Source organism: Plecotus auritus, assembly GCF_963455305.1.
Source record: "Plecotus auritus genome assembly, chromosome: 6".
NCBI classification, from domain to species: domain Eukaryota; kingdom Metazoa; phylum Chordata; class Mammalia; order Chiroptera; family Vespertilionidae; genus Plecotus; species Plecotus auritus.
Genome location: NC_137773.1, coordinates 50846635 through 50874322, shown reverse-complemented (window position 1 = coordinate 50874322; position 27688 = coordinate 50846635). Strand labels below are relative to the sequence as shown.

The following is a 27688-nucleotide window of genomic DNA, read 5'->3' as shown; positions in this document are numbered from 1 at the left end:
CAACTGCCCCCCTGCCGGCCTGGTCGCTCCACATAGCCTGCTGTTCAGTCATTTGGTCATCCCTCACTAACCCCCCTGCTGGCTTGGTCACCCCACTCAGCCTGCTGTTCAGTCATTTGGTCGTCCCTCACTAACCCCGCTGCCGTCTTTTTTTTTTTTTTAATATATTTTATTGATATTTCACAGAGAGGAAGGGAGAGGGATAGAGAGCTAGAAACATCGATGAGAGAGAAACATCGATCAGCTGCCTCCTGCACACCTCCCACTGAGGATGTGCCCGCAACCAAGGTACATGTCCTTGACCGGAATCGAACCCGGGACCCTTCAGTCCGCAGGCCGACGCTCTATCCACTGAGCCAAACCGGTTTCGGTAACCCCGCTGCCGTCTTGGTCGCTCCACGCAGCCTGCTGGTCATTGCTGATACTGTGACGGCATTTCGGACAATTTGCATATTCCTTTATTATTAGATAGATGACCAATATGAATATTCTCATCCATGTCTTTCGGTATGTGGATATCCTGCATTTTTATTGTGCATATCCCTAGGATATGTGTATGTTTAACTTAGTCAATACTACCCAACAACTTTGCATAAAGATGCAACAACTGCTCTGTCCTAGAATGCTTTAAGGCACAAAGGATACCCACGTCATCTTGCCTCCTTCCAAGACCACCCTTTTATGTATTCCATGCATGAAGTTTGTAAGGAAGGAGAAAACTGTCGCTACTCACATGACCTCTCTGAAAGTCCATATGGTGTAGTGTTCAAATATTCTCAGCGAGGGTACCATGTTCATGGAGGTGGCTGCGGATATGAATATAGCAAACCATGGAAACAGGAAGAAAGAAGCAACTGCTAAAGATCTAACTGCAGTATCACCTCTTGCTCCTTCCTCAACTCTCTCGTCAGTAGTTGGACTGATTGTTGAAACGAATACAGGCAAAGCTGAGTCAAGAAATTCAAACTTTGCAACTGCAAGAGCAGGTTCAGAAGACTGAGGGAATGCCATTGAGTTTGTTCCTGGCCAGCCCTACTGTAGCCACACTGCCCCTATGCTGAGGTTGGGGTGCACTAAAGCACCCCTTCCAGTCTCAATGACCAAAGAAGAATCAGAGAAGGTGCCAACAGCAATGGAGACAGATAAGTAGCTTTGCCCCATGCTGAGGTTGAAGAGTGCTCCTATGGAGAGAACTGTGCGTATCTCCATGGAGACTCCTGTGACAAGTGTGGGCTGCACATCCTCCACCCAGAGATCACAGCACATAAAATCTTGCATTGAGGCCATGGGAAGGACATGGAGTTCTCATTTGCTTTCTAGCACAGTAAGGACAAAGTGTGTGGGATCTGTGTACAGGTGATCTATGAGAAAGCCAACCTCAGTGAGCACCACTTTTGGATCCTCTCCAACTCCAACCACACCTACTGTCTCAAGTATATTCACAAGTGGAGAAGTGCTAAGCAATTTGAGAGCAAGACCATTAAGTCCTGCCCAGAAGGCTGGATCACTTCTAACTTTGTCATTCCAAGTGAGTACTGGGTGGAGGAGAAAGAAGAGAAGCAGAAACTCATTCAGAAATATGAGGAGGCAATGAGCAACAAGGTGTGCAGGTATTTTGATGAAGGATGTGGGAGCTGCCCATTTGGAGGGAACTGTCTTTACAAGCATGTGTACCCTGATGGCCATAGAGAGGAGCCACAGAGGCAGAAAGTGGGATTATCAAGCAGACACCGGGCCTACGAAGGAACCACTTCTGGGAGCTCATTGAGGAAAGAGAGAAGAGCAACCCCTTTGACAATGATGAAGAAGAGGTTATCACCTTTGAGCTGGATGAGATGCTGCTTATGCTTTTAGCTGCAGGTGGGGCAATGAGCTGACTGACTCTGAAGATGAGTCGGACTTGTTTCATGATGAGCTGGAAGACTCTTATGACTTAGATCTATAGCAGCTTTGCGTGGTTTGTGAACTGGTTTGCTGAGCCCCAGACAGTAACTGTCCCCTGTGGTGATGTGGCAGTACCCATGCTTCTCCTGGCAGGCCTAGCAACTCCAGGTGCCATCATAATACTTCTCCCCAAGGCCTGTCTTCTCACTCCTTCACCTTTCCCCAAGGAGCATGTTGTTTTCTCGGGTTTAAAAAGTTACAATAGTAAACCTTAAAGTTTGTTTTTTGTAACACAAATTTAACAGTCAAACAGCTGGTGTAGGTTTGTTGCATCATCTGTTTTCAACCAGATTCACACAGTTGGAGGGCGTTCAAAAGTAGCAGCATTTGCCCTGTTTTGGGGTCCAAGAAGAGGGGTGATGGGCGAAGGATCTGAACTGTGGCAAGTAGCCTATGCTACAGACTTAGAGGTGGATACTTGAGGTTTCTGGTGAAATCTGCACATCTGTGTTTTTATATCTGTTCCTTATCCAGCAGTCCCCACCCTGTGCACTTGTTCTGTGGTTTCGGTCTCTTGTTTTATTGCACACAAGTAATAACTACTGGGTAACCATAACCAGGTGCGAATGTGTTGAGATTTTTGCTGTGTTTAGTACGACAGGAATATTCTGGAAGAACACATACTGGTATAAAAGATATACTGGCATAAATGAAATGCAGACTTGAGGTTAACTCCCAAGAGCTGATAGATTTGGTATGTGTGAGTGTGAGTGTGTGGTAAGCTTTTCATCCTTGCAAAGATGCAGTGTTCTTAGCCTTAGTGGAAAACCTTGGCTTAGTGGTTCAGCCTAGTGTGGCATCTTAAAGAACAAAGCAGTATGTTGCTAGTTATTACTAGAGCAGTGCTATCTTTGTCTATATAAAGAAATGGGCTTAGCTATAGAAGGTAAAACTATCTGGTTATCCCATATATTAACACAAACTGGGTCTTGCATACACTGTTGCATTTAATGCTTAATGATCCTTTGCACTCTACAGTTCAGGCGCCTTTTGTCAAATCTTTGTCCTCGTTTGAGGGGTTTTTGTATTTGTTTATTTGTGTGTGTGTGTGTGTATTTGCCTCATTCCATGCCTGTGCTTTGCAGGTAGACAGATTTGATTCAAAACTTTGTTCTAGGGTGTTTCTTATAGTGGAATCATTTGTTTGCAGTAATAAATTATGCTTTCCCACTAAAGGGGGGAGGTGTTGGTAATCTAACAAGACAAGGCACATTGTTAGAAGAATTCCTTGTTTGGAATATTTAGCTTGTGTTTGGTTGCTGTTTCCTGAAAATAACTTGGAGATGCTCTGACTTGTCCCATCTACTGCTTTGATTCCTTGGATTCCAATCATTCTCTCCCTTTAAGAAAAAACAAGTCATTGTTACAGAGGTCTCTGTATTTTACAGCTGCCTTTTTTCCCTAAAATAAAACAATAAAAACCAAAAACAAACAAAAAAGATGCAACAACTAACATTCCCAGCAGCAGAATATAGGCATTCTAGTTGCTCCACGTTTTTACCATTCCTGGTATTGTCAGTAATTCCCATTCCTGGTAATTCCCAACATCATTGGGGCTCAAGTGAGCCCCAATGATGTTGGGAATTAATACCCCATGGTCGTTTTAGTGTTAATTGGCTATTAGTATTTCTTTTCCATGTCCAGTGCGTCTAGAGAGCGGTCGGGTTCCTGAATAGGGGCTGCTGGGGATTGAGAAAATGAAAGAAAGAGACAGATAAAGAGATAGAAGGAAAAAGCTGGGGCTGGGTGGGACAGCTGTCCTCTGATGGAGAGACAGTGACCCAGAGCCAATACAGCAGGTTTATTTTATACAGCAAAATACCAGGAAGTTTTACTAAAGCCAAGACAAAGGATATTATGTGCATTCTTGTGGCTTCTTTGTATCTTCACTTCTGGGTGGGCCTGGATAATCGTGTTTGTTCATGGTGCTTGGCTGGATTTAGATATTGAAACCCACCCCCTGTCACCTGGAGTTGAAGGTCAGGCGGACAACACTCCTGCCTCTGGCAAGGTGTGTTTCCAGGATGTGGCTCTGCCAACACTACTGGATTCAGCTGACAATAATTAAAGAAATGCTCATGTGCCTTCCCAGGTGCTCTCTACAATTGGCCTCATGACTAATACTATTGAGCCGTTTTTTACAAATGTATTGGTCACTTTATCACATGTCTGTTAAAATGTATGGCCCATTGAGCTATCTTTTTCCTTTTGATTTGTAGGAATTTATTTATTCTGGATATGAGATCTTTGCCAGTTGCAAATACCTTCTCCCATTTCATGGTTCACTTTGACAGCTCTTAATCATGTTTTTTAATAAAATGAAATTCTTTTTTTCTCCTTTTAAATATGATTTTTATGAATTTTAGAGAGAAAGGGAGGGAGAGAGAGATACATATATAGAGAGAAACATCAATGTGAGAGAGAAACATTGATTGGTTGCCTCCCATACGAACTCCCACCAGGACTCAAACCTGCAACCTGCATATGTTCCTGATCAGGAGTTGAACTTGCGACCTTTCAGTGCATGGATGACACTCAACCAACTGAACCACACCAGCCAGGGCTGAATTTCTTAATTTTAATATATTCTAATGTATCATCTTTTATGGTTAGTAATTTGTATGTCCCTTTTAAGAAATCCCTGCTTACACCAAGTTGAGAATTATATCCATTTTTCTTCTAGATCAGCACTGTCCATGAAAACATAATGTGAGCCACAAACTTGAACCACATATATAATTTTAATTTTTAAGTAGCCACATTAAAAAACAAAACAAAACTGGTGGAATTAATATAAATAATATAATTATAAGAAGATATTTTTTCTTCATTCTTTAAAAATAAGATTTCAAATTCCAGTGGATATTTTACACTTACAGCACATCCCATTTTTAACTAGCCACATTTCAAGTGCCTGTAACCATATGTGTCGAATGGCTGTCATGTATCATATCAACCCCGTTTAGGAGCTTTAAATGACATACCACTTCCACTGAACCTTGCCATCCATGTGTAACTGTTCTCTGTGTGTGGCATGAGGTAGCATACCTAGCAAGGAAAGGAGGTAGCTTACAGAAATAAAAGATCTTCAGGACTCACAGCCAATCTGGGTCCCTTAGGAACTAAAACAGGGCTCCGCGATCCTGGCATATTCTAAGTTTCTCATCTCTGCATAGTCTCAATTTATTTCATGGGCATTTTTTCAACATGACAGAGGACAAGGCACCTAGTTATTCTGAAGTCACATCTCCACAACTTCCAACAGATGAGAAAAGATAAATCTAATTCTGTTTAGAAAGAGCCCAGCTCAGGTCACATTCCTGTACCCCACTGCCGGGGAGATGATTATTTTTGCCCAGGTCATTATGTGCCCATATTTATAATCTTGGGACAGAAATAATTTACCACAAAGGGGAAGCTACTGAAGTATATCATGTCTGTTTCTTCCATGAGACATGTTTAGGGAACTGAGGCTATTCCTTGTGCACCATAAGCACTAAATAAATATTTGTAAATAGCAGAAGAATAGTCTCCTAACTTGTCAGGAGGGTTTAAAAGAAGGCCTAAAGCAGGAGGAGGAATATAAATGCATTTGTTTGGAACTCATTTCTGTGATACACACGTAGTTTATATGTTTAGAACTGTTGACTATTAGGGTTTGTTAACACCAAAAGTAACAGCATTTTTTTTGTAATCTCCATTTTCTGCCAATATCTAGGTATTAGAAGAAGTATACCTGTGTCTTTGGTAACTATGTGCCACTTTATAGAATTCTTTAGTGTGACTCTGTCTTATCCAACAGTACAATCCTTCTGGCAATTAGTCTAACTTTAGTGATTTTTCTTCATTAATTATGTTTAAAAAATAGTGCAAAGGAGGAGAATATTCTTTTATATTGAAAGAACATTTTTTTCCTTCTTTAGAATTTATCTAACTTTCTCTCTGAGTGAGGTCTTGGTCTCAACTTATTAGTTCAGTCATTTAGCACAAAATGTAAAATTACAGTGTGCTCTGTGCTAGTTGGAGCCAGAACACTGTTCCCTGGGATGCTGAATGTTCTACTTTTAACTCATATGTCTTCAGAGTGAATATGTTCCCCCTTTGGGGAGACAAAGGCCTCCTCTCTCCATTATGTTCATTCATCAGGAGAATTGTGTGAGTGGAAAGACTTGGAGGAGGAAAAATAGAAGAAGAATCTTTTCTTAGTTTTCTTCTTTTAGGACCTTCCAACAAGATTGAATGAGAAAAAGTACCATTTTTTTTTAACATAACATCTGGGTGATTTATTTTGGCTGTAGAAAAACCCTGATTTGATCTACCCAAAGCAAATTATGTAGGGTCAGGTAGACAATATAAAAGGGAATGATGTAGCCTCAATTATTTGGATGGTAGAGTATTTATTGATGTGGTATAATTTTCTCAGGTGCCAACAGAACAAAATAGTTCTTACCTTCTGCCCACTGCTCTCCTAGTTGCTGTTTCTTTCTTATGTCATCCGGAACCTCTCCCCACCCCATCTGTTGTTTTTGTTCAGACATTCCGAAGCATATTTAATAGTGTGCATAACTGTAGCTTCAGGGTAATGTTAATGTGCAATTCTCATGGAATCCCAAACCACCTAAACCACAAACGTGATATCTGGGATTTCTTTTCTTTTTGGTATTTGTTTTATGGACTCAGTTAAGAAAGTTAGTAGGGTTTTAAAATGTTTTGCTTTTTTTTACTGTTTCAAGGTAAACAATTTAATCTTAGCTTATGTTTTTCATTCATTTTAAATTTATAATCATAATATAACAGTAGTTCATATACTTTAGAAAAAAACTTTATACATGATGTCATTACCTTCCGAACTATTATTCTGTGTGTCCCTTTTAAAGCTTTTGCTATATGCATGTTTTTATGCCATTGTGATTATTACTCAATTTTTAAATTAGTGTTTTTTAGTAATTCAATGGATTAACATGCAAATGAAGACTATATACCTTTTATTTAGTTTAGGTGACCACCTAGGATTAATGAGAATCAGAAAATGACAATTTTCTAGAATCATTGGGATTTTAAAACTTGTCACAGTAAGATGGTAATTTTAAATACTGGCTTATTATTGGCAGTAAGTATTTTTATCTTTTAGTGTTGAGTAAGGCTCATAATTGTTATGTGCATGACAGCGGCCATACAGAATCTTTCTAACTTTGTAAATATTAGATTTGATTGTGTTGCTAGGAAACCTCCCCCAAAATAAATAAATAAAATACGCAGGAAACAGATTATAAAATCTAAATTTTGTTTCATAAACAGTGCATTCTGGGTTTCATTCTATTATCAAAACAGTTGCTTGTAACAGAAAAAGGGAACTCCACAATACTGGGATCATTTCCTGTTTCATTTCATACTTTCTTTCTTGAGTCAAGAGTTTTTGTCCCTCCCTAGGCGTTGCTTTAAATCTCTGGGAAGGGCTGTTCTGCATTTACTACTCCTGGATTGGTTAAGATCCCTTTTAAGTGTGTGTGCTTTGCTTTGTTCTCTGAAAAGCTTAGGTCATTTGAGCAACATCCTGCTACTGTTAAAAAAAAAAAAAAAAAGAGCTGAGTCATGCTGGAGCCTTCTCATGTGGCTGATGCAAACCTGGAGAATTTGCATCATCATTTAGCTGGAGTAAGTTGGTGTGACAGGCAGGAGCTTAAATACCAGCCCATGAGGAAGCTGAGCTGGTCTTAATGATAAGGCAGCCGCGGCGGCCACAGCACAGAGGTAGTCGGAGGAGGTGGAGGAGCAGGAGCCCCAAGAACTCACAGGTGTTCCTGAGGAGTAATTAAATAGCTGTGAAGGAGAAAATACACCTCTGAGTTTTTACCTGTGAACACAGTAGCACTGAGAGGCAGTCTGGGAACAAGGAGGAAGAGACTGGTTACTCACACCAAGAGACACCAAAGTTGAAATTTTCAGGTTTTTACTTTTTTTTTCTTTTTTCCCCTCCTCTGTTTCCTTTTTCCCACGGTGTGTCACTACAATGACCAGAAAGCCTGTTGTGGCCACCATCCCCAATGGAGGTTACCTGCATGGGACTGTTAAAGGGAGTCTGCCTTCCCTGGGGGGCAAGGAGCCCCCTGGGCAGGAGACAGTGATGCTGAAGAAGAAAATCACTTTGCTGAGGGGCATCTCCATCATCATTGGCACCATCATTGGATCGGGAATCTTCATCTCTCCTAAGGGCGTGCTCCAGAACACGGGCAGTGTGGGCATGTCTCTGATTGTCTGGACCGCCTGTGGGGTCCTGTCACTATTTGGTGAGTGCAGCTTCTTCTCAGGGGGTGTGTCTGTGGAACAGGGCAGTTCTCTCTCTGGGAAAGCAAAGGGTAATGTTTATGCAGTGAATGAAATGGCCAAGGTTATACTCCCAATTTTCTGATTTCTGTTTAGATATGCGGACTACGCAAATACAGTGTCCACTGTTGACAGGATCCTGAATTCCTTCAAATCTATTCCTGCAGGCTATATTCCCTTTTCCTACGACAGACTGTTTCCTGACTTTTCCCTGGGACAACCAAAGCAAGGGCTAACTTTGATGACCCAGTGCAATCTATGCGAGCTTTCTGTCCCGGGCAGCTGTGCTTGGCTATGTGTGTCTGGGGTGTCTCAGCAGCTGGCACGCTGAATGAAACACCTGTGAAGTGAAAGCTGGCGTGGCCTATTTAGACATGGAACTGAGTGATCAGCAGAAGTTTTACTGACTTTTTTTTTTTTTTTGGCAAAACAAATGGGTGGCAGTCTTTTCCTTTTAAATTTTTAAACTTCATGTGCTTGTCAATTCCTAGGATTCTTTCAAAAGTCTTTGATATGGAAAGATGTGTGATGGCACATGACTCAATCACTCAATCACTCATATATCCATATGAATGGATGTATTGCAAGGGTCTGAGCATACTACAGATTTTTTTTACCTTTCATCTCTCACCTATAAATTTTTGCAATATAAATTGTGAAACTGGAATTGGGCATTAGTTTGCTGTGCTTGCTCAGATCTGTTTTCTTCATTTATAGTCCCCTTGGTCTCTAGAGACGCAGACCATTTGTCCACCTGTTCACTGAACGGAACTGCTAGGAGAAATATGATTATTAATTTTCCTTCGAGATCAAGATTTCTTCTATCGATTTGACAGTTAATAGTAAAGAAGTAATAAATGTCCCCTCATGAGGTGAACAAATTACTAGAAAGCTTACATGAGTTAGTTGTAAAGGTGACAAAAACTGGTGAATGGTTCAAAAAAATAAGTTTCCTTTTTGCTGTGGGGTAAATATTTAAGACATATTTGCTTTTCTCTGGCAAATTGTGTGTTTTGATTTCAAAAGACACTACTCTGTAAAGGTACTAACTGTTATAACTCTAGGACTAAAGAATCTATATATCTGGTTTACAATTCTTTTTTAAAGCCAGGGTCAATACATGGATTTTTATATCCTGTTTTGAACTTTTTTCATGAGCTTGAGAATTTTAAATGAAAATCTCATTCCCCCAGAACTCAATTTAAACCTAGGGTAACCATCCTGGAGTTTCTGCAAAGCATGCACAGGTCTAGGTATTGGTTCTCGGACAGTAAATACTGAAGTACTTAAGACTCTTTCCAATATCTTTTTATATTGGATGCTTTTCTGCACAGCCTATCCACATGGTGAGTGGTTTCCAACAGAGTGTAAATTGCAGATCGCTATAATTAATTATAAACAGGCAAACTCTGTCAAGTGATCCCCAACTATCAATCTGCAGACTAGTTACTCTAGAATCACCTGTGCAAATTTTAAAGTAATAGATTATCTTGGATTCTTTTATTGGAGAATCTAGACTCTCTTGGTTAGAGTATGGGTCCTGGGTATGGCCCTAGAAACTGGTTTTCTGTTTGTATTTAAATAGAAAATCTTCCTGGGTGACTCTGATAAAATGCTAGGATCAGGAATAGGATAAGTGATACTAAGATTTCACTGAGTAGCCAAATTCTATTCATGTTGGACAGTTGTACCTAAACTCTTGCTGACTAGTGATAATTTCCCATACTTTTAGCCTCTGAAGTAGCTCAAGCAAAAAATGAGTGTTACATTTGAGTACTTAGCAGTATGGTAGAACTTTTTACATCATAACAAGATATATTTTTTCATTTTCTTGATAAGTATTTGTGCAAATTAATTAATTACTTAACCTTCCAGGTGTGAGGCCCAGTAATGTCCTTGGCACTTCTTATCTCATTGATACACAAAACATGAAACTGAAATTTTGGGAGGTTACATTACTTAAGTCCATGTGAATTTTATTGCTAAATGTTAAAATTTGGTTCACAATGAATTTTATCAAATGTAATAAATATAACTTATAGCATCTCTTTTTAAAAAGCATGTTGTTTCAACCACCCAGAAGTATATACTTTTAAAACATCCAGGAAAATGTTTTCCCGAAATAGAATATCTGAATTAAATTCATTTTGTTGCACGCAAAACATATCCTACAAAATAATTAAAGCTTTTCAAAACCTAGAATTCATACTTTTCTGAAAAGCAGATAAATCTTCTCTTATTATTTACTGATAAGAAAGAGAAAGAGATAAATTAATTTGTTGTTCCATTTATTTATGCATTCATTGGTTGATTCTTGTTTGTGCCTTGACCTTGGATCAAACTCACTACCTTGGCATATCGGGATGATGTTCTAACCAACTGAGCTACTAGGCCAGGGCTAGATAAATCTTTATTTTGATGTAGCACAGAAATATTTATTAAAAGGACTTTCAATAGCATGAGGTCAGTTTGGGATAATATCTTAGTGTGAAGTTATGCTCTAAAAATAGGTTACTATTATTGGCATTTATCTCTTCTTTTTCCTTTGTTACCAGGTTTGTGATTCAAAATTCTTTAATAATATGATATTGTTTTAGAAGTTTGTCTTAACCATTTCAAGTAAATTTACACTGTTCGAACAGAATGAACTAGATATCAAATTTAAGGAAGTTACAAGAAGAATTTGGTGGCTCTTTAGCAATTAGATGACCGTTATTTGTCTTGAAATAGGATGTCATTTATACCAAAGGATGTAATAATATTCCATGCAATATAAACATTGTTGTTTTAACTCTACTGAGAAATGACTTGGTGATATTTATCTTCGTACCTGTTTATTATAAATATTTCACAGGAGCCATGTCCTATGCTGAATTGGGAACAAGTATAAAGAAATCTGGTGGTCATTACACATATATTCTGGAAGTCTTTGGCCCATTACCAGCTTTTGTACGAGTTTGGGTGGAACTGCTCATAATCCGGTAAGTGCATAAGTAGGGGAAAAAAATTAAGGAAAAATAAACCTATTCATTACACCCTTCTTTGAATTACCATGATTATTTTAAACTAATTAAAACATGCATGCCATGTGACTATACTGTAAATATGTCTACTTCAGGACACAAAGTCTGTGATGAACTACCTTTCTCAATTAATGTTTTAAATTCAGTTTTACCACAGGCAGTAGTTTGCCAACCATGCCAAACTTTTTAGCAGCTGCTTTTCTTTAATCTTCAATTATTCCTTATGACATTTTAGGAAAGATGTTAGTTTGAAAGGACATGAAGCATCAAAATCCACCTGGATAGCCCTAGTCACTTTGGCTCAGTGGATAGAGCATTAGCCCACAGACTGAAGGGTCCCAGGTTCGATTCTAGTCAAGGTCACACACCCCAGTTGCAGGCTCAATCCTGGATGGGTCCCTGCAGGAGGCAACAAATTGATGTGTCTTTTTCACATTGATATTTCTCTCTGTGTGTGTCTCCCTTCTCTTCCAATCTCTCTAACAATCAATGGAAAAATATCCTCAGGTGAGGATTAACAAAAAAATCCAAACTTTTGACTGGCCAGACAAAATGGAGCCCTAGGCTAGAAACTGGAGTAGTCACTCTTGTGGATTACACCACTAAGACATTTCACTTTCCTCAGTTTTTGTGACTAGGAACATTCTGTGCTTCTTACAACATAGTGTGTCACCAAGTTTAATGCTTTACAAAGCAATAAGACTTAAATGACTCACATCCTTACGTTAAACAAATCAGTGGCCCACAGTTGTGAAAATCCTTTTTTGATTTTATTCTTATAGCAATGTGTTCCTCTTCCCGAGACTTTTGGTTTAGAATCAAGCCCAGTTGTGCTAAGTCACCCTGACTAGAAAGTTCCTTGCAACTTCATGGGAAACTTATGATGTCATTTAAAGTATCCCAATTCCTTAAATTTAATTGCTTTCAGAAAACATGACCTGCACATTCTGATCACAGAGTTTAACAGAAATAACTAGGAAAACTTGTTCTTCCTGTAAACTTACCAGTAATACACACCTGAGAGCTCATGAGCACTGATTTATAAGCATTGATTTAACACTGATCTTGATTTTTATTGTCCTAGGAGTCTCTCTTTTAACAAAGATCTTCAGAGTGGAATTTACTTCTTTGATAAGTCTGTTCTCATTTTAAACAATTCTACATCATTTTTTCTAAAATTTGGGATTTTCCCAGAATGTGCCTTCCTCTCTTTTCTGATGATCTAAATCTTACTCCTCAAAGGTCAAGTTAAAATTCTTTTTCACAGTTAATTTCCTGTTCATCCTAGTTGATGGTCTTTCTTCTCTAATTCTTATGAAACATGCAGTCTCTGCTTCTCCTTTGACATTGAACATACTATCTGTATTCTTACTAGTACTTAATATTTTAGAAGTCTGTGTTCTGGTTCCCTGTTAAAATTGCCAGTAATCATCTGTAAAACATAGATTTAAAGGAAAGAAATATCACACATCAGTACAAAGCAGGGGCCATTAGATTGAATTCACACATTCACTATATATTCAATATTTATTGAGTTTCTATTACAGGATAGACATTATACTGAACACGGGGGATAAAATAGTGATTAAGATGGACACAGTTTTATATGCATGGAGCTCAGGGTCAGTGAGGGAAATAGTTATCAATCAAGAAATCACATAAGTGAATGTAAAGTTGCTACTATGATAAGCACCGTGAAAAGGAAGCCAAGGGGTTCACTAAGAGAGTATACCAAGGAGATCTCACACAATCAGAGGATTGGAGGAAGATTGAACTAGATCTGAGGTATAAAAAGCTGTCAAAGAGTTGCAGAGGCTCCAGGCAAAGGGTAAGTGGATCCTTCTAGTGGGAAGAAGCAAACTGAAGAAAAAAAGGAAAGTTTACTCTAGCTGGAGCCTGGAAACGAAGGATTTTTGCATATCTGGAGCATGCTTTGAAAGCACTAAAATGACATGATCAGATTTTAATTTACACATCAAAAGATTTATAAATGATGGAGAACAGGAAAAATAATCCTGTTTTGGAGGATGAAGGGGGTCTCCAGGAAAAGAAGGATGTCAAAGTTGTAGTGCTATCTGGTACTAGCAGGCCAGGGTTAGAACACATAGCAGTGGTTGGTTGTTTGACAGTCTAGGGACTAGGCTTGAGTGTTGGGTGACCACAGGAAAGAGGAGAAGCTGGAAGGGATTAGATAATCCCATGGCTTGTTTGTGAATCCAAAAAATATATCCTATCTAATAAAAGAGTAATATGCAAATTGACCGTACCTCCGCTACACCAACAAGCTACGCCCACCAACCAATCAGAAGCGAGTATGCAAATTAACCCAACCAAAATGGCTGCAGCCACAGAGAGAGCAGGAGGCTTCGGTTTCCCTGGCAATGGAGGAAGCCAAGCTTTCCACATACCCTGGCGGGCCCAGGCCTCCACTCAAGGCTACAAAGTTTCAATTATAGAAGATAAATAAATCACAACAAAAATGTGGCAGCCACGGAGCTTCAGAGAGCAGGAGGCTTGAGTTGCCCCTGGCGATGGGGGAAGCCAAGTTTCCGCCGCCCTGGCCTGCCTTGGCCTCTGCTTAAGGCTACAAAGTTTCAATTATAGAAGATAAATAAATCCCAGATACCAGGGCCTCCGCTTGGGTCACCGGGGGACGTGGCTGGCCTGCAAACCACCACAGGCCCCTCGCCCAGGCCGCCCCATGCTCTAAGGGAACCCCCACCCTGATACGGGGCACCCTTCAGGGCAAACCAGCTGGCCCCCTCCCATGCACCAGGCTTCTATCCTATCTAATAAAAGAGTAATATGCAAATTGACCATCACTCCAACACACAAGATGGCTGCCCCCATGTGGACACAAGATGGCCGCCACAAGATGGTCAGCAGGGGAGGGCAGTTGGGAGGGACCAGGCCTGCAAGGGAGGGCAGTTGGGGGGAACCCAGACCTGCCGGAGAGAGCAGTTGCGGGGTACCAGGCCTGCAGGGGAGGGCAGTTAGGGGCAAACAGGCTGGCAGGGGAGCATTTAGGCATCAATCAGGCTAGCAGGGGAGTGGTTAGGGGGTGATCAGGCTGGTAGGCAGAAGTGGTTAGAGGCAATCAGGAAGGCAGGCAGGTGAGCAGTTGGGAGCCAGCAGTCCTGTATTGTGAGAGGGATGTCCGACTGCCCGTTTAGGCCCGATCCCACCTAAACGGGCAGTCAGACATCCCTCGAGGGGTCCCAGATTGGAGAGGGTGCAGGCTGGGCTGAGGGACACCCCCCGCCCCGGTGCATGAATTTTGTGCACCGGGCGAAATATTTGAAGAATTAAAAGTGAAAAGGCTTGTTACCTATTTTGCTATATACCTACACATATTTCATTTTCTTATTTCACACATATTTTCTCACTTGTGTAAAATTTCTATCTTTCAGCTTATACTTTGAATCTAAATATTTCCATGGAATTATGGAATTAAGAATAATCACTTGGCTCTTCAAGTTTTTGTACGTACTGGAAAAATAATAATAGTGTCAAGGATATATGTTAGGCATATATTTGCAATAAGCACTTACTAATTTTTTATTGACTTTCGTGTTCATTTTCCTGACCATGCCCCATCCCACTAGATATGCACTGTTAACACATTCTTTCTGTGGCTTAGTGAGAAAGAAGACTGCTTTTGTTGAAGCTCGGCTCTATCAGGACCTCAAGTAATAAACTAGACTTTTCAGGGGAAAAAGGGCAAATATAGGAGAACAGAGCCTTGCTCACAAACAAATGGGAAGTTTAAAAACTATCCACCAAAGTTACTGAAAAATTTTTATTTGAAATGTTGGTGACAACCTAATCAAATATGGAGTTCTGAAAATTATAGACTCTCATATTTAACATGTTCCATGTGCGGAATAAAAATACCTCATAGTAGAAAAAGTTTATTGAAGATGCTATTTTTTTTCTGTAGTAACCTAAATATATATGTTTTCTAGCCCTGCAGGCACTGCTGTGATATCTCTGGCATTTGGACGCTACTTTCTGGAACCATTTTTTATTCATTGTGAAATTCCTGAACTTGCAATCCAGCTCATTACAGCTGTGGGCTTAAGTGAGTATGATAGGTATGAATATAAAAAACAAACAAAAAAAATGATTGGAGATAGTTTCTTCAGATTTTTGCATGGTCAAACCTACTTCCCACAGCATGTTCTTTTTTTGCTTATAGTTCCTTGCCAAATTTGTGTTGGAAAAGAGTACTATTTGGAGAGATACCTCATTATATTACATGTCAGTTTTCCATTGGCTCAATAGCCAGGATAGCTAAGCACTTAAAAGGCAAAACAATTACAGATGAAAACCAAATTATTATTTTTTAATATACATATTTTATTGATTTCAGAGAGGAAGGAAGAGGGAGAGAGAGAAACATCAGTGATGAGAGAGAATCATTGATTGGCTGCTTCCTGCACACCCACATTGGGGATAGAGCCTGCAACACGGGCATGTACCCTGATTGGTAATTGAACCATGACCTCCTGATTCTTAGGTCAACACTCAACCACTGAGCCATGTCAGCAGGAGGAAAACCCAATTATTTTATGGATTTTTAATATTAGAAATTCTCCTTCCTCAGTGATAAAACATGCTGAGTTATAACTCATTTATCCTCATGGAGTGATGTGTATGTGTTGGGTGTGTATGTTGTGTTCATACATTTTATGGTGTTAGCAGCTGTCACTCTCAGTGTTATGGGTTTAGTTGCTCATTGGTAATTACGATGAGTCTTCTTTCTATATTTGATTATTAGTAGCATTTCTCAGCTAGGAGTTTTCTTTACAATCTCCAAATTAGTTACTTGCTCATTTTTATCAATGGGCACAGATAGTAGAAAATTTATAGAAACAAATAAAAAAAGGGTTTTGCACGACATTACATAAGTGATATAAAAGCCAAGTATGACTAAGTTTTTAGAAGGGTGTAGCTTCCAAACCTTTGACTCTTACTAGAAACGATAACTTAATTCTAGATGCTAATTGAATCAAACTATTTTAAGAATCAACATTTGATTATTTAAATTACTCAGAAATAGAAAGCTACACAGAAATAACTGAATTACATACTCATAGAATTTTTAGTTATGTGTAGCTCAGGTATTTCAATGGAACAATGAAGAGGATGAGGATGATGCACATTTGATAGCACAGAAGTGAGTGGTTAGTTATCAGGAAAGAGGAATTACACATAAAAAATGTGGTAGTGGTTATAGCTTAGGCTCTGGAGGCAAGCAACCTGGAATTGAAACTTCATGTCACCATTTCTTAGTTATGTGATTTGGGCCTAAATATTAAAGCACTTTAAGCGTCAGTTTTATTTATTGGTAAAATACCTGTGAAAAGATCATTTATCTTGAATGGCTGTAGAAAGATGAAGCTATGTCAAATGTTGAAGGCCTTTAGCAGAACTTCCCATAGCGAATTCTTGATAAATCTGGTATTCCACTTTGGGACACACTAAAAGCCAATGTTGTGCCCATTCTATTCTTGTCCCTCGATTGACTGAGGCAGAATCATACTGAAATTATTATATTTGAAAAGAGAAAGGTAGAGGTAGTATTTTTGAGGGCTTTATAAATTGCCAATAGAAGTTACTAATTAAAAACCATAACCAGCAAACTTTGAATACATTCTATATAAACATTTGCAAATCCACAAATATTGCCCATTTTGGCCTGGAAATAAGCTGGACAATGGTTAATGCATTACTATTTGGGGAAGTCTAAGTGACTATTTTCTTATTTACCCAAATTCTATTAAATAATTTTAAGGGAAAATTTGAATTTTAGGGAAGTTAATGGTAACCATTCAAATCAAAATTTTAGAGCAATTATTTGTAAGGATAACTAAGTATGTTATGGTTTGCAAAACTTCTTTATGTAGTAGAGATTGTTGACCGAATAGTTAATAAAGAGTCACTAAAGCTTGGATGAAGTTAGGCATTCCCTTCTATTTCTGCTATTAGTTATAACATTAGTTTACAAATTCTGATATTCTTTTCTAAGCTTGAAATTTTGAGGAAATGTGTTCCTATAATAAGAAGCACTAAAAGAGAAAAAACACATGGATATTCTTATGACTCAGTCAGAGGTAATGTAAGTCAGTGGCTAATTGGGAAAGTCAAACTTCTTTTGAGAAGAATTTAGCTTTCAGGGAGCAACAGGAACTGGAGATGGCAATAGAGAAGGAGAAATTCACCCGGGGGCAAACTTCTCACAGTCTGCATTATTCAAAGTTAAGATAGGTGACTTTCTGCCTGCTAGGAGTGGGGTGGAAGGTTAGTAAGAAGTAGAAAGTAGAGTTTAATTGTATGAACTGCTTCTTATATTCCCTGGGGGAGGAAATCATTTGTGGTAGTTCAATATAAACTAGCAAACCTGAAGGGTTGTTTTATAATCCATTCACAGAAAAAAATGTATTTCAAGTTTTTTGAAATGTTAGCCAACCATTTAAGAAATGAGAGTGGGGTGGGGATAGAGAGTTACTAAAAGCTAACTTACTCCTCATCCCCCTTTAAAAAGTACAGAAGTTCCTGACTTACAGTGGTTCGACTTATGATTTTTATTTTTTAAATATATTTTTATTGATTTCAGAGAGGAAGGGAGAGAGAGAGAGAGATAGAAACATCAATGGTGCCCTGGCCAGTTTGGCTTAGTGGATAGAGCGTTGGCCTGCGGACTGAAAGGTCCCAGGTTCGATTCCGGTCAAGGGCATGTACTTTGGTTGAGGGCAAATCCCCAGTTGGAGGTGTGCAGGAGGCAGCTGATCGATGTTTCTCTCTCATCGATGTTTCTGACTCTCCATCCCTCTCCCTTCCTCTCTGTAAAAAATCAATAAAATATATTAAAAAAAAAAAAAAGAAACATCAATGATGAGAATCATTGATCGGCTGCCTCCTGCATGCTCCCAACTGGGCAGGGATCAAGCCCACAACCCAGGCATGTGCCCTTGACCGGAATTGAATGTGGGACCCTTCAGTCTACAGGCCAATGCTCTATCCATGGAGCCAAACCGGCCAGGGAGACTTATGATTTTTAGACTTTATGATGATGTGATAATGATTCACACTGTGGACGAAAGGGTCCCACATGCTGACCTGACAAGCTCAGGGGAGGCCTGCATGACAGTCTTGCAAACTCAGAGACCTAAAGGAACCACACAGGATGGTCTGAAATTAAACTTTGCTAAAAGCAGTTATGGTGGGTAGTTACATTCTAGGCTGGTATCTTCACTGACAAGGTCAACCTTTACCTTAACTGAGCCTATCTGTCCTTTTGCATCTATAATAACATACTATTTGCAATGTCTGGGTAACTTGTAACTTCCCTTTTTTCTGGAGCCCCTGGGGTACAACCTAATGTGTCTGGACTCCAGGACAGATACCACAAATTCCTTCATTGTTATCATGTTAATTGTTCCTGCACCCACCTAAGTATGTGGATCATTTTACTTTTTATCCAATCCGAGGGGGTTCCCCACTTTGCTTTCTCTTGCCTCTCTATTCTATCACCAATGGATTTCATATAACTCACCTACATCCCTTTCCTTTCATTGCAGTGTATAAATACAGATGTACCCGCCATTCTCGGGAGCATTATTTCAATTTATTGAGGTTCTGCTTCCTGGCATATATCGACAGTTTGGCTCAAATAAACTCACAAAAATTCTTTACAGGTTTCAATGGTTTTTTACATTAATGTTACTCAGTAGAACCCATACTTCAAATTTTGATTTTAATAATGTTTTACTATATTCTGAGCATATTTAAGGTAGGCTTGGCTAAGCTATGATGTTCAGGAAGTTGGGTGTATTAAATGCATTTTTGACTTAGAATATTTTCACCTCACAAAGGATTTATCTGGATGTAACCCTATGGTAAATACAGGAGCATCTGGGCTCTACTTCATTTCTGTCAAATTAATAAGGATGAGAAGCTGTGTTGAATCAAAGCCTTCTCCATTGGGGTAAACATGTGAGTCACATGGAAGTGTAACTGGGAAATCTTATATTCATGTTTGGCATTCCCCTCTATACCAATACTGACATTACTCTACCTTCAGTGGAACCGTAAATTTACACTGTTTTTGTAGTTTTAAGAAGCATTGGTAATGTTAATGTAAAAAAAACATTGAAACCTGTAAAGAATTTTTGTGAGTTTATTTGAGCCAAACTGTTGACATATGCTGGGAAGCAGAACCTCAATGAATTGAGATAAAGCTCTGGAGAATGGCGGGTTACATTTGTATTTATACATTTTGCAATCAAAGGAGGGACGTAGATGAGTTACATGAAATTCATTGGTGATAGATTAAGGAGGTGGGATAAAGCAAAGCAAGTGGGGGGGGGGCGAGGGAGGGAACCCCTGGGATTAGATAAAAAGTAAAATGATGGACACATACTTAGGTGGATGCAGGAACAATTAACATGATAATGAATGAATTTGGAGAAACCAAGATGGCGGCATAGGTAAACACCTAAACTACTGCCTTGCACAACAATTTCAAAACTACAACTAAAAGACAAAACGGACACCAACCAGAACCACAGGAAAGCTGGCTGAGTGGAAATTCTACAACTAGAAGGAAAGAGAAAAGCACATTGAGACTCAGAGGAGCTGAAAGGCTGAGGTACGGAGACGCACACGCGCAGAGAGGACTGACTGCTGAGTGCGTGGCTGGCTTTCTCAAGCAGGAGGGAGACGGAAGCTCCCGACTGCACTGAACTCCAGTTCCGGGCAAGACTCTGGGAACCCAGACACATTCGGGGAGAAACTGGACTGTCTGGCAGCAGATGAAACTCAAGGGCGGCTTTCTCTCAGAGGTGCTTACAGCGATTACCGAGGGACACTGAGACCCAGGGGCCTCATACAACAGGGCTGATAGGAAGCCAAGGCTGTCTGCTCTGCCCTGAGACTCCATCCCATCCAAGATGAGCACAGAGGCTTTTGCAATTTTGCAAGTCTTGTCTTATAAGGGTGTCTCCAGCACAGAAGTTCTCCCATCTTAGACACAGCTGATCCTCACAGCCAATTGGCCTGGAGGTCAATTCCTCCCAGTGATACCAACAACAATCAAGACTTAACTACAACAAGGCTGTGCACACAGTCCACAAAGGGGTGCACCAAGATTGTCCACCTCAAGTAACTGGGGAGGCTGAGCCACTGGGCCCTATAGGACACATAGCACACAAAACTACTCTACCAACTCAGGGAAGCAGTGAAAATGTGGAGACAAAGAAGCAGATCACAAATGAAAGAAATGGAGGAAAGCAAATGACTGGATATAGAGTTCAAAACCATGGTTATAAGGTTTTTCAAGAATTTCCTAGAAAAGGCTGATAAATTTAGTGAGACCCTCGAGGATATGAAAAAGGACCAACTAGAAATTAAACATACACTGACTGAAATAAAAAATATTATACAGAGACCTAAAAGCAGACTAGAGGACTGCAAGAATCAAGTCAAAGATTTGAAATACAAAGAAGCAAAAAACACTCAACCGGAAAAGCAAAAAGAAAAAAAGAATCCGCCCTAACTGGTTTGGCTCAGTGGATAGAGCGTTGGCCTGCGGGACTGAGGGTCCCAGGTTCGATTCCGGTCAAGGGCATGTACCTTGGTTGCGGGCACATCCCTAGTAGGGGGTTGCAGGAGGCAGCTGGTCAATGTTTCTCTCGCATCGATGTTTCTAACTCCCTCTCCCTTCTTCTCTGTAAAAAATCAATAAAATATAATTAAAAAAATAAAAAAGAAAAAATCCAAAAATTTGAAGATAGTGTAAGGAGCCTCTGGGACAACTTCAAGCGTACCAACATCCAAATTATGGGGGTGCTAGAAGAAGAGAGAGAGCAAGATACTGAAAACCTATTGGAAGAAATAATGACTAAAAACTTCCCCCACCTGGTGAAAGAAATAGATTTACAAGTCCAGGAAGCGCACAGAACCCCAAACAAAAGGAATCCAAAGAGGACCACACCAAAACACATCATAATTAAAATGCCAAGAGCAAAAGACAAAGAGAGAATATTAAAAGCAGCAAGAGAAAAACAGTTAATTACCTACAAGGGAGCATCCGTACGATTGTCGGCTGATTTCTTTTTTTTTTTTTAAATAAATCTTTATTGTTCAGATTATTACAGGTGTTCCTCTTTTTTTACCCCCAAAGCTCCCCTCCACCTGATTCCCCACCCCACCCCATGCCCTTACCCCCCACCACTGTCTTCATCCATAGGTGTAAGATTTTTGTCCAATCTCTTCCCGCACCCCTCACACCCCCTTCCCCCTGAGAATTGTCAGTCCACTCCCTTTTTATGTCCCTGATTCTATTATATTCACCAGTCCATTCTGTTCTTCAGATATTTTATTCACTTGATTTTTAGATTCACTTGTTGGTAGGTATGTATTTGATGTCATTTTGTTGTTCATAATTTTTATCTTTACCTTTTTCTTCTTCCTCTTCTTAAAAAATACCCTTCAGCATTTCATGCAATCCTGGTTGGGAGCTGATGAACTCCTTTAACTTTTTCTTGTCTGTGAAGCTCTGTATCTGACCTTCAACTCTGAATGATAGCTTTGCTGGGTAGAGTAATCTTGGTTGTAGGTTCTTGCTGTTCATCACTTTGAATATTTCTTGCCACTCCCGTCTGGCCTGCATAGTTTCTGTTGAGAAATCAGCTGACAGTCGTATGGGTACTCCCTTGTAGGTAACTAACCGTTTTTCTCTTGCTGCTTTCAAGATTCTCTCTTTGTCTTTTGCCCTTGGCATTTTAATTATGATGTGTCTTGGTGTGGTCCTCTTTGGATTCTTCTTGTACGGGGTTCTGTGAACTTCCTGAACTTGTAAGTCTATTTCTTTCACCAGGTAGGGCAAGTTTTCTGTCATTATTTCTTCTAATAGGTTTTCAATATTTTGCTCTCTGTCTTCTTCTGGCACCCCAAAAATTCGGATGTTGGTACGCTTGAAGTTGTCCCAGAGACTCCTTACACTATCTTCATATTTTTGGATTCTTTTTTCTTTTTGTTTTTCTGGTTGGGTGTTTTTTGTTTCCTCATATTTCAGATCTTTGGTTTGATTCTTGGGGTAAGTTGATCTACAGTTGAGTTTCTGTATATTCTTTATTTCAGACAATGTATGCTTAATTTCTGACTGGTCCTTTTCCATTTTTTTGACATTCTCATTAAGGTCCTTGAAGGTCTCACTAAGCTCCTCGGAGGTCTCATCAAGTTTCTCGGCGGTTTTTAGAAGATTCTTAAGTAACCTTATAAATGTGGTTCTGAACTCTATGTTGTCCAGTAGTTTGCTTTCCTCCATTTCTTTCATTTGTGACATGTTTCTTTTTCTCTACATTTTGCTGCTTCCTTGTGTTGATGGAGTGGCTTTGTTTGGTAGGTGACCTATAGGGGCCAGTAGCTCAGCCTCCCCAATCACCTGAGGTGGACGTTCTTGGTACACCCCTTTGTGGGCTGAGTGCAAAGTCTTGGTGTAGTTAAGCCTTGATTGCTGTTGGTACACTGGGAGGAATTGACCTCCAGGCCAATTGGCTGTGAGGACCCGCTGTGTCTATAATGGAAGAACTGCTGTGCTGGAGACACACTTATGGGGAAGGACTTGTTTCAGTGGGGCTTTGGTGCTCACTGAGTCTGCCTCTTGAATGTGTCACTTATGGATGTGAGGAGTTGAAATCTGGTGTCTCACACTGACCACTAGGTACACTGGCTTCTGGATTTCATTGGGGTGCAGGTCAGCTACTGTCTGTGGCCACCCAGCAGGAGCTACAGCGAGAACTACAGTTTTCTCTTCTTTGCTTGGGGATTGGAGGTTTTAGAGCTGTCTGACCAGGTTAAGCTGCCATAGGGCAGGCCATTCATATGCTAAAGCCGCTGCTTGGAGCTTGGGTGGGTTTGTAGATTGTGCAGGGCGGGGTCTCAGGGCGTCACTAGGCTAGGGTGTGGCAAACAGCGATGGCTACCAGTTAGCCAGCTCTGTGTCTCCAACCGAGTCCCTGCGTCCCATGCCCCAGCGCAGTAAACAATTATTCCTGCGTGCAGCCCTGCAAGCAAGCTTTCCTCACTTTCCTACCCGATGGCAGACAGTCCAGCTTCTCCCCATAGGAGTTTGGGTCCCCCGCGTCTCCCCAGAAACGAGTTCAGAGTAATCAGGAGCTTGTCTCCCTTCGGGTTGAAAAAAGCAGCGCTCCCAGTCGCCTGTCGCCAGCCCGATTTGCGCGCCTCCGTACCTCAGCTTTTCAGCGCTTGTGCACCTCTCAATACTGTTTTCTCTTTCCTTCTAGTTGTAGAACTTCCACTTAGCCAGCTTTCCCGTGGTTCTGGGTGATAGACGTTTTGTCTTTTAGTTGTAGTTTTGAAATTGTTGTGCAAGGCAGCAGTTTAGGTGTTTACCTATGCCGCCATCTTGGATCCTCTCTGTCAGCTGATTTCTCAACAGAAACTATGCAGGCCAGATGGGAGTGGCAAGAAATATTCAAAGTGATGAATAGCAAGAACCTACAACCAAGATTACTCTACCCAGCAAAGCTATCATTCAGAATTGAAGGGCAGATAAAGAGCTTCACAGATAAGAAAAGCTAAAGGAGTTCACCACCACCAAACCAGTATTATATGAAATGCTGAAAGGTATTCTTTAAGAAGAGGAAGAAGAAGATAAAGGTAAAGATAAAAATTAATATAAAAATTATGAACAACAAATACATATCTATCAACAAGTGAATCTAAAAATCAAGTGAATAAAAAATCTGATGAACAGAATAAACTGGTGAATATAATAGAATCAAGGGCATAAAAAGGGAGTGGACTGACAATTCTCCGGGGGACAAAAATCGTATACCTATGGATGAAGACAGTGGGGGGGGGGGGAGGTAAGGGAAGAGGGTGGGGTGGGAACCTGGTTGAGGGGAGCTATGGTGGGAAAAAAGAGGAACAACTGTAATAATCTGAACAATAAAGATTTATTAAATTAAAAAAAAAAACACGATAAGGAATTTGTAGTATCTGTCCTGGTACCCACCACATTTGATTGTGCCCCAGGGACTCCAGAAAAAAGGGAAGTTACAAGTTACCCAGACATTTCAAGGGTATGTTATCATAGATGCAAAAAGACAGATAGGCTCAGTTTAAGGGAAAGCTTGACCTTGTCAGTGAAGATATCGGCCTAGGACGTAACTGCCCACAATAACTGCTTTTAGTTAAAGTTTAATTTCAGACCATCCTTTGTGGTTCCTTTAGGTCTCTGAGTTTGCAAGACCACCATGCAGGCCTCCCCTGAGCTTGTCAGGTCAGCATGTGGCCCCTTTCGTCCACAATATGCATACGTTGAATATTTAAAAAGATATTTTGTCTGTTGTTCTGGTCTCAGGAAACTAAACCCTAAATAAGCACACACTCTAAAGGAAGAATAATATAATAAAAATAGTTTTTCAAAATGTGAGATCTACTCCTAGATCCAACCCTAACAACCTCTGTGAGTTTATGAGTTTAGTTTATGTAGGTGAGTAGACAGCTCTGCCCAGCTCTCATACCTGTGAAAATAATTAGGGGAAGCAAACAAATTAAAAATAACATATGATTGCATTGTAAGAAAAAATTAGCCAGGTCTACAAACACATTACTGTGTTTTCTTTTCTAAAACTGTATTTTCTTGGCATCAGTAACTTACATGAAAGAAAATCTAGTACCAGTTCTGTGCTAGCATTTCAAATATAGCACGTGGAGTGAACTTGTTTCATCTTCTGAAGTCTGGCTATACTTACTCCTTTTCTACCATAACTAAATTACCAAGACAGCCAAGTCTTAGGTAGATATGCATAGTATTTAAATACACAAGTACTGCAGACAACAACCATTTATTCAGGAGGATAACAATACAATGTGTTCCTGAAGTGTCCTGAAATCCCAGCCAAGACAAACATGAACTTTAGCAGAGACGGGGAGTCCCCAGGAGTTTGGAAGAACTAGGTGTTCTAGTGAGATCATATATGTCTTTGAGCTACTTCCTCCTTGTTACCTAGGAACTAGTGGCAAAAGTGAGGACTCTGAAGGAAGCCTACCTTGGCTCCAATCCTATCTTCACACTTACCCATGTGAACATAGGCATGTTCATTGATGTCCTGAGTCTCATCTGAAAAATAAGGCCAGTGATGGTAACCACATCATAGAGAGGTGAAGATTAAATAACATATCCATGTAAAGTCTTTGCACTGTGTCTGCCATGTAATAATGGTTTACACATGTTACCAGCCTAAAGCGGTTTCTTTGCCTGCACACATCAAGGCCCAATAAGACATCAGCAGGAGTTTGTAGCAAAGTAAGGGTTTATTTTTAGGAAGTGGCCTATGCCTGGAGACGGGCGAGCTAATGCTCAAAGACATGGCTCCCCCATGGCTTCCAGGGCATGGGTTATATAGGGGAAAGATCATTAATCACGGTGACTAAGGGAGTTCGTGTCATGGTCTCTACTGATTGGTCAGAGCTAGGGTAGGGGGTCATTAGTCAGTGCATCTGGTCCTGGTGTCAGCCATGGCATCTCTGTCTAGTTTTGCCACTTTGTTTTTCTGGACCTGGTGTTGAAACACAACTGAGGCTTAGCTGTTATCTCTCATTTGACTTTGACTGTAACTCTATCTCTGGGGTCAACAAACCGGAGGCTTTGTTCCTCAGGTTATTTGATGCTGATCAGAGTTTCTTTGTCCTGAAGGCTTAATCATTGAGGGAGTGGCCCTGTAAGAGAGAAGGAGGCAGGTGAGTCAGGATGCCCAATGCAGCCAGTAAGAATTAAAAGGAAAGAAAGAAAAGAGAAAGGTCATATTAAGAAATGAAGTTTCTACACAGTTACACATGATTTAATTCTTACAACTTTTATTCCCAATAGTAAGTTCCCTAGATATGGACTCTCTATTTGTTGCTACACATTTTCTCTGAAATTAGTGCATCCAGGAAATAAATGCTAACAAAGAGATAAAGGCAGTCCAGGCAGCTGTTAGGAAAACAATGACACAATCCACGTTAGCTCAACCATACAACATCCATACAGCATTCATATATTTTACCAGGGTAACATGAGGCAGTCAGAAGTCTGAGCCAGGGAAAACCCAATATATCCAGGCTCAGTAATCTTACTCTGCAAAAGCAAAGGCAGATTTGAATTACAGAAGTGCAGCAAAACATACTTGCCATTCTAAGTCACAGACTCAGTCCTTAACATTCCCCTAAACATCCTCTTCAGATACAGTTCCCTTCAAATATGTATTTATATCCAGGATTTGTACATATGGCTTTCCTGCCTGTATTTCAGGTCTTAGGAGACTGCATCACAAATAAGTGCCAAAAAACTCTATGTCCCTGAATTTTCATTTTGGTAACATTTGGGATAAGCAACACAATAATAGTAACCATTATATCATCATCATCATCATCATCATCATCATCATCATCCCTAATTTATATAAATAGTTCCTAATGTATGAAATTAGCAATTATTATTCAATGAAAGTAAAACTAGGACCAGAGAGCTTGCTCAGATTTGTTTGATTATTACATTTGGGTAGTATATCAAAAACAAAGTAGGTATTATTTGTCTCAGAGACTCAGAAAGCTCTTGCTCTAGTGAATCCCAGATCCTTTTTCAATATTGTTGGATAAGCAGCATTCATAGACTTAAATTTCTCTGTAAAGACACATGATGAAATAGCAGTTTCAGCCAAGTGAGAACCTTCACTGCGCCTCTGTACTGGCCACCTTGTTCCTTGTTCACCTGTATCCTTCAGGGTGGCAGAGATACACCCCAGCTGTACCACATAATGAGTGCAATGTCTGGATGCCCAAGTAAAGCAGCGTTCTGAGAATCTTTGAGAGAAATCAGTCTTAACCAGAATTTTTATTTCAGCTGTCTGAGAGCAAAGTGAGGTGAGATTATCAATTCGTAATATCAGTTTAATTTCGTCTTCCATTTTTCTAAGACTTAACAAAATACAAAAGAAAACCCCAAATACTTTTTTTCTTTTTTAATAGGCACTGAATACTTACATTCTTTATTAAAGTAACAAAACCTCTTCCTCTTCTCAAATATATAGATCGAGGTTCCAAAAATAAGAATGCCTCTTTCTCTCTCTTCTTCCTCCCCCGTCAGTCCCTCCCTCCCCTCCTCCCTTTCTTCCTTCCTCCTCTTTTCTTTTTCTTTTCTTTCCCCTCCCTCCCTCCCTCCCTCCCTCCCTCCCTCCCTCCCTCCCTCCCTCCCTCCCTCCCTCCCTCCCTTCTTTCCTTCCTTCCTTCCTTCCTTCCTTCCTTCCTTCCTTCCTTCCTTCCTTCCTTCCTTCCTTCCTTCCTTCCCCTTTCCTTCCTTTTTTCCCTTTCTCCTCCTCCTT

The 27688-nt window shown here is 40.1% G+C and overlaps 1 protein-coding gene and 1 pseudogene across 3 annotated transcripts in view; both read left to right on the top strand.

Moving 5' to 3' along the window:
- The first annotated feature begins 690 nt into the window (after window positions 1-690).
- LOC308250659 (E3 ubiquitin-protein ligase makorin-1-like) lies at window positions 691-1945 on the top strand (annotated as a pseudogene). The gene has a single exon. The product of its transcript is annotated as an E3 ubiquitin-protein ligase makorin-1-like (transcript).
- A 5640-nt stretch (window positions 1946-7585) lies between these two features.
- SLC7A11 (solute carrier family 7 member 11) overlaps window positions 7586-27688 on the top strand; it is an 86779-nt gene continuing 66676 nt past the window's right edge. Inside the window, exons 1-3 of one of the 2 annotated variants that reach the window (XM_080675829.1) lie at window positions 7586-8231; window positions 11123-11249; window positions 15257-15372. In XM_080675829.1, the coding sequence (XP_080531955.1) occupies window positions 7955-8231; window positions 11123-11249; window positions 15257-15372 (520 nt within the window). In that variant the 5' untranslated portion in view covers window positions 7586-7954. The remainder of the gene's footprint in view (window positions 8232-11122; window positions 11250-15256; window positions 15373-27688) is intronic. The other variant, XR_013960967.1, reaches the window with a different exon arrangement.